At 41.3% G+C, this 7,593-nt stretch overlaps 1 protein-coding gene across 2 annotated transcripts in view; it reads right to left on the reverse strand.

The window, feature by feature from the left end:
* L2hgdh (L-2-hydroxyglutarate dehydrogenase) overlaps nt 1–7,579 on the reverse strand; it is a 39,914-nt gene extending 32,335 nt beyond the window's left edge. For both annotated transcript variants that reach the window (XM_004649620.2, XM_045155471.1), the window contains exons 1-3: nt 7,446–7,579; nt 5,789–5,904; nt 1,233–1,384 (exon numbers count right to left, since the gene is read on the reverse strand). In XM_004649620.2, the coding sequence (XP_004649677.1) occupies nt 1,233–1,384; nt 5,789–5,904; nt 7,446–7,573 (396 nt within the window). In that variant the 5' untranslated portion in view covers nt 7,574–7,579. The remainder of the gene's footprint in view (nt 1–1,232; nt 1,385–5,788; nt 5,905–7,445) is intronic.
* Nucleotides 7,580–7,593: the final 14 nt, after the last annotated feature.

Below are 7,593 nucleotides of genomic sequence, written 5' to 3' on the forward strand. Positions count from 1 at the left end.
AAAGTTCTTTGTATACTTGCTTCTCCATTTACTATTTTATTTCTTCCCTTTAATATATTTCTTCCTCTCTCTTAAGAATTATTGTCTTAAGAAAATAACATTAAAACTAATTTCCCCAAAGGTGTAATGTAGCTTCAATTTCTATTTCTTGCTACCATAGCTGCTACATGAATCTCAGACATAAGCAACTCTCATCCTCACCATTCCCATAAGTTCAGTCTCAGCCTATTCATCTTTCAGATTATGTGGCCTTCTTATTTCTGTAAGAAAATGTGAAATGCCTGTTCATGAAGAAATAAAAGAGGCAGTATTCAGTATAATGGGATGGCACTGACAAGAACTATTCATTTCACTTCTGAAATAAATTATACAGCACTTACTAAAGCATCCTGTTGCAGGAGAAAATAGGTAAATTTAATCAACTTTCCTCAAAACTGCTTCCAGCTAGGCATTGTGGTACATACCTTTAATCCCATAATTTGGGAGGCTGAGGCAAGAAAATCACTGTGAGCTCAAGGTCAGCCTGGGCAAAAGAGAAACCATAACTTTTTCCCATTAAATTCTGGGAAGTGCATCTAAAGCTGAGTTTCCTCTGACATGATTTTTTTTGTTGTTTATTTTTATTTATTTGAGAGCAACAGACAGAGAAAGAGGCAGAGAGACAGAGAGAGAGAGAATGGGCGTGCCAGGGCCTCCAACCACTGCAAACGAACTCCAGATGTATGCGCCCCCTTGTGCATCTGGCTAACATGGGTCCTGGGGAATCGAGCCTCGAACCGGGGTCCTTAGGCTTCACAGGTGAGTGCTTAACCGCTAATCCATCTCTCTAGCTCCCATGATTTTATCTTTATGAAATGAACAAAATAGGCAAATTCACAGAGATAGTATTTTGTTTGCAGCTCTGAAGTGATAGAAATGCAGAGCTGAGATGGGGTTTTTGAGGGTGATGAACATATTGAAAAATAAGATGGTGATAATGTTTGCTTGCACAACTCTAAGAATACTAAAAACTGAACTGCATATTTTAAAGTAAAGTATAAATTATAGGCCAATAAAGCTATTATTTTTAAAATACATGAAGTCATACCATCATTTTTGTTCTTCCCTAATACTAGAGTTCTCAAACAGTAAACATAAAAACAGAAAGGTCAGGTATTTTTTAAAATTTCAATTAAATATCACTAAAATAGTAGTAGCTAAAAATAAGTCAAGGCCATAATAAAATACCATACCTTACCACACTGATTGTAGGGAATTCTTTTTTGGTTACAGTACTCATAGATCAGCGCTGCCCCTTGTACACATAGTTTAGCTTTCAAAGATTCAGGTTTATAATAAATCCCACTGTGGATGACACCACTATTATGTCCAGTCTGATGAACAGCTACAAAGCAAGAGAAACAGAGGAAGTAAATGACTCATAGAAAATGTAAGAGGTCTCTTGCTAGTGACTGCATTTTTCTGACAATGTCTGGTTTGCTTCTGGTTTTAGAGGAAATTAGATGTTTTACTTGTAGACACCTTTTGGTTTCTGTATTACATGTGGTAAATTATAGGATGGCTTTCTTAATCCAGGCAGCCCAACAGATTTAAATGGGGAATGCTTGCATTAATTCTATGTATGGGAAGTTTTTGTTTTGTTTTGTATGTTTGGCAGTGCTGCTTCACACTTAAGACTAATTGTGTGAATGTGTGGCTGAGACATAAGCATGACTGGACAAGAGATCAGTCACAGACCACATACAGACAGGCTGAGACCAATCACACAAATCTAGATTGTAAGACATTCTGGGTCCTATAGCTAAGGATCTAAATTCACAGACCGTAGGGTTCCAAGTATGATCTTGAAAGTGCCTTATTGTAGGCTCTCTTAGCTCTAAAATGCTATGCCACCTCAGCACTCTTGGCTTCCAGGGACCACAATCTTGAGGCCCCCAGAGATTTACCCTTCTAAACAAATAAAAATGCTATGCAAGGCTACTGTGGCTTTTAGGTCAGTGTCAACAAGTAGAGATTCTGACTTTTCCATTTCTCTTGCTTTTTCTACCTCACTGTAATATAAATTATTCTAACAAAATGTCACATGCTGCTTAAATTCATGGTCAACTGGATTCTGGGGAAATGGTCAGTGGTCCCTTGATCTCAGTACCCAAGCAGGTTTAAACCATGTGTCCTCTAGACATTATCCTGAAGCAAAATGGCCTCTATGACAAAGAAAGAGAATGACAAGCATGTAGTTTTGCTTTCCTCTCTATATTTTCTCTCTTGTCTAAGATTATTAAAGCTTTGTTAGAATGTATTTTTCAGACTTCTGTGAGACAGAAAAAAAGGAAGCATGAACCTTTTCCACTTGTACCTGGCCTAAAATAATCTTTGGGAGATAGGAAACCTAACTCCTTGAAGAGACTCTAAATAGTCTGAGGAACTCCAACTCTTTGTCTCCTACCACTCTCTAAGACCCCCAAGCAGTTTAGGTGATTCTTCAGAGTGACAGGATTCTGCTGGGCATGCTGACTCACACATGCTTAATCCTAGCTGTTGAGAGAGGCAGTAGCAGCAGGAATTCAAGGGCAGTCTACCTCCAGGCAAGGATCCCTAAGGCTACCAAATTAACTTTGGGGACACTTGTCATGATGTCTTAAAACACAGACATCAAGACTCTGTTCTACTTAAGTTGCTTTCTAACACAATAAAATCCAGGTGTTTTAAATTTGTAGATTAAAATAATTTCTAGGGCTGTTAACATGTTCTGCCTGTACTTACAACTGTAAACTATATATATAAAAACAAACAAACAAGATGTACATGCTTTTCATGTTCTAGGTATGGCTTACAATGTCATCAGGCAACCTGACTTGAATGTTAGACAGAATGATTCTTGAGCTCTTATAGCGTCCTTTAACTAGACCTTTTTTTTTTTGGTTTATCAAAGTAGGGTCTCACTCTAGGCCAGGCAATTCACTCTGTAGTCTCAGGGTGGCCTCAAACTCATGGCTATCCACCTACCTCAGTCTCCCAAATGCTGGGATTAGAGAAGTATGCCACCACAGCTAGCTTTAACTAGACCTTTTTGCTCAAAACTAAAGTAATCAGATCTGCTTTGTATCCACACTCTTCTTCAAGATTTGTGTAACTGTCCTTCTCAGTGCTTATTTACCATATATAGAAGCAAAGCCAACTAGAGACGTTGAAGCTAAAAGGAAAACCAGTATTTTGGTTCTTGCTCCCAGGTCAAAAAGGCCATAGGTGACAATAGAACACTCTTAGCATGTCTTCCAACTCTGGTAAGCTGCCTATCATCTTAGTCAGAGAGGACAGGGAGACTCAGAGACTGGACTCCAAATTGGTATGCAATTTACAAGAGGAGAATCAGAACAAAGGGAAAGATCTTCAGTGCTTCTTTCCATGGTCAGTACGGCCCTGACTCATCCTAGCTTATGGCACAAATGCTGAGCCATAGAGCTCCTACCAGGTCCCTAAAAGTCTCTCCAAAAGGGCCACAACTGACCATAAATATATATATGGAGAGTTAAGTTTTTAGCTACCTACTTGGGCTTATACACTCAGAAAGAAAAGTACAGCCAGGAAGTACTTACTCAGCATGACATCTGTGCCATTATCAAGGTTAGGTATTATTGACAATTCTAGTTATGACTTATCTACTTTACAAGGTTGACAAGAACAGACCATGCCAGACACCACCATGCCATTTGGTAAACAGTTTTAGAATGGATCTTCATATAAAATACAATAGATCTTCATCTGAAAAAGATTATGCCTGTCATTCCTGGTAATAGTAACTGTTGATTTTTTTAAATTTTAGTTACTTATTTATGAGAGAAAGAGAGAGAGAATATGAATGGACATGACAGCCCTCTACCCACTACAAATCAACTCCAGACACATGAGCCACCATTTGCATCTGGTTTATGTGGGTACTGGGTCCTGAGGTTTTGCAGGCAAGCGCCTTAACCACTAAGCCATCTCTCCAACCCGACTATGTCAATTTTAGGATCTTGCGTACTTAGATGTTGTTTTAACTTTATCTCCTCTTGCTTATAGTCAGTCAGTCCACACTCAAAAGAAGGTCCTGTAGCAATCTAACTCCATCTACCTGGGCCCCCTCAATGGCCCTCCAAGGCCTGAAAGTCTACAAGAATGGGAGTCCCAATTGACTCAATGACCCCTTTCCCCTAATGCCTCACTTTTACTTTTTCTCCCCAACATTTTCTGCAGGTCTGTCTTCCCACACTCTATAAATGTGCTTTTGGGGTCCCTGAGATAGACTTATTGGAAAAGTTTCCCACTCAGCTTAAAGAAGCCAGATCAGTCATCACCCCAATTGCCTAGCATCAGTTAGGGTTACTTCTTCAGAGGGGAAATTGAGGAAGTTTAGGGTGACTGGGTTCCTGAAAGTAAAAGCAAGGAACATCCTTATGCCTGTACTTGCAGTCCTCACTTTGCTAGAGGTCAGAATAGCTTCTCTGCATCTCTTGCCTAGTGAGTTTCCTACATCTGTTTTTCCGTAAATCACCTGAGACTCTCCCTAGGAAAATGCTCCACTTTCCTAGAATTAAGATTCCTAGAAGGATTAAACCTGAACCTGGCATGTGGTTGGTTAGCTCAGTCCCCAAAACTTGGTGTCAGGGCTGGTTAGCTCAGCCCCCATTCAGAACCTAGAAATGGCTCCAATCTGGGTTTCTAGATGGGCTTTACCCACCCCCTTACATTCTCATGGGTAGGAGCTCTTCATAATTTCTCCTCTTTCCTTCTCTTAATCTAATAAAAGTCTCTCTGAACTTAAAAAAAAAAGAAAGAAAAAGAAGAAAGCAGGCTAGAGAGATGGCTTAGCAGTTAAGGCGTTTATCTGCAAAGCCAAAGGACCCAGGTTCAATTCCCCAGGATCCACATTAGCCAGATGCACAAGGGGGTGCACACATCTGGAGTTTGTCTACAGTGGCTGGTGCCCTGTTGTGCCCATTCTCTCTCCCTCTCTTTCTTTCCATCAAATAAATAAAAATAAATAAAATATTTAAAAAAAAAGAAAAGAAAATCTAAGGAGTGAGACAATAGTCATATCTGAAGCTATCAGAGACCACATCATTTAGAATTCTGCCTGAATTTGTTCTTATTACTGATAACTTCTTATAGTAGCTCCCCGGCATCCAGGTTAAATCATTCTTGTCTATCACTCTTAAATAAAACTCTGATGTAAACATTGCCTCAACAAACCACTCTGAGGCTCTACTATAGCTCTATCTTTTGGGAGGAAGGCAGCACTGGTCAGCTGCAGTGGCAGGAGGTGCTAGATAAATGAGCACAATCCTGGAAAATGCTGCATTGCTCTTCAGGAAACTCCATGTACTCAAGCTTCCAGCAGCAATCTTGATAGTGTGCTCTCATGTGGTTTTTCTCTCCTCATACCCACTCCTTCCTGTTGCCTCAGGTAACCTCTCAAACCACTTTTATCGTAGGCTTTGCTTTCAGGAAATTTAGACTAACAAAAGGAGCAGGCTGGGCTGTAGAGATTGCTCAGTGGTTAAGGCACTTGCCTGCAGAGCCTAATGATCTGAGTTCTATTCCCCAGTATCTATGTAAAGACAGATGCATAAAGTGGGTGCATGCATCTGGAGTCCATTTACAGAGGCTGAAGGCCCTGGCGTGCCCATTATCTGTCTGTCTCTCTTCTACCTTTCTCTGCTTGCAAATAATAAATAAATAAATAAATAAATATTTAAAACATAATAAGCAAGATTGAAGCTTGAAGCAACACTGGTAACATACATACCCAAATCTTTCTCCTTTTCTACAACACCAATCGAAAGTGTAGGGTGTTTCAGGATGAGTGCTCTGGCAGAGGCGAGCCCCACAATTCCACCGCCGACAATGACTATATCAAATGAGCTTTAAGAGAAAACAACCTTTAAAGAAAAGCATCACCAAACTTCACTTGCATAACTTTCATCATAAATGTACAACTAAACTACTAACTTTAATAATTTAAATAAAATACAGATTGGGCTTTGCCCTATTTCACTTCATATTCATAAGCACTTAAAATTTACACACATTGCTGGTCAGCACATTAATCAGTGATAGTCTACTGGCATCAAGGACAGCTGGTTGTCCAAGCTGCTGCATGTCTTTGAGCTTGGCAGGTACTCTGCTCATTTATTATTGCTGCTGGGGCTGTTAGATGCCATGGCTCAGTGTCTGGCTGAGCTGCCAGGGGCAGGGAGGACTCATTTTCTCTGGTACGCCTCACTGTGGCAGCAGCAGCAACTGACAACAGGGCTTTGGCCCCTGCTGTCTTGCAAGGCACAAATGTACATGTGAGGGTCTGCTAATGAAACATTCCAAGCTTAACTGAGGAGGGTAGGATTAAATTGTATAGAAACACATACCCAAACACGTAGAAAGCTCATAATCTGAACAAGATCTAAGGACTGTTTCAATATCAATTTTCTGGCTTTGGTATTTTACTATCATTTTATAATATTGTGCCATTACTGGGGTTAACGATTGGGAGGGGATGAAGGGGATATGAAATATCTCTACAGTTTTTGAAACTGTCTATGGATCAACAACTGCTTCAACATAAAACAAAGAAACCTACTACTCTTCTCTTAAGCTTTCCAAAAGAAGTGTCTACCGTCTCCCCAATGAATCATAAAATGGTATTCTCATTCCCATTTCTTTTCGACTCACCAACAGAGTAGACAGCTAACTTTTGAAACATTAACATATAAAATCCCTACCCTTACCTTAAGAACCTCTGAATAGTTTCCCACAATCTTAAAATAAAATCAAATGTGTACTCACAACAAAAATCCTGTAACATAACCTTGTTATCTTCTCACACCTGTCTTCCACTAAGTCAGCCCACCTTCTAGTCTTCAAAATAACCAAAAGTTTTTCAGTCAAAGAGCCTTCACACAAGCCATAGCCTTTATAACGAAAGCCGTTTTTAATGTGACTTCCAAGTAGGATACGGAATACTATAGGCTTTGGTAGGCGACTCTAGGTAATGCCATGAACTGACCAACTGAAGACCTGTCTGGAATCTTCCAAGCAATACTAGGAATGCCAACTAATAAGAAGCATTATTTATTTACAGAGTACTAGGTCCCATTATCCTCAAAAAGACCAGCTACGTGGAAGACGACCCTGTTACAATTCAGCCCTTTGAGGTGGGTATGTAGCCCGCCCGTATTTGAGCATTCTTTGCAGGGGTTGTTGTATTCAGAGCTCCGGACCTCCGTCTTAACTAGGACTGCGAATGAACCCTGCAGACTCGTAGATCCTGGGGTCCGAGGCTGGAGCTGCCCAGAACCCTGAGCTTTCCTCCCGCCAGGGGCGGAGAATTCGGAGCTGGGGGGCAGAGGTCCAGCTCGACGTAGCTCAGAGGGAGACAGCAACGCAGGCGCCGGGAGCCATTCGCCTACCTGGTGCTGGCATTACGGCCACCGCCGGTCAGCGGCCGGGCCTTCCCCAAGGCAGGCCCCCACACCCCGGGGAACCCTCTGCGGGCCAGTCGGCAGGCACCGCACACGGACCGCAGGGGAAGAGCCATGGCCCGCACAGCCGGCCGCG

Source organism: Jaculus jaculus, chromosome 7 (genome assembly GCF_020740685.1).
Source record: "Jaculus jaculus isolate mJacJac1 chromosome 7, mJacJac1.mat.Y.cur, whole genome shotgun sequence".
In the NCBI taxonomy this organism is placed as follows: domain Eukaryota; kingdom Metazoa; phylum Chordata; class Mammalia; order Rodentia; family Dipodidae; genus Jaculus; species Jaculus jaculus.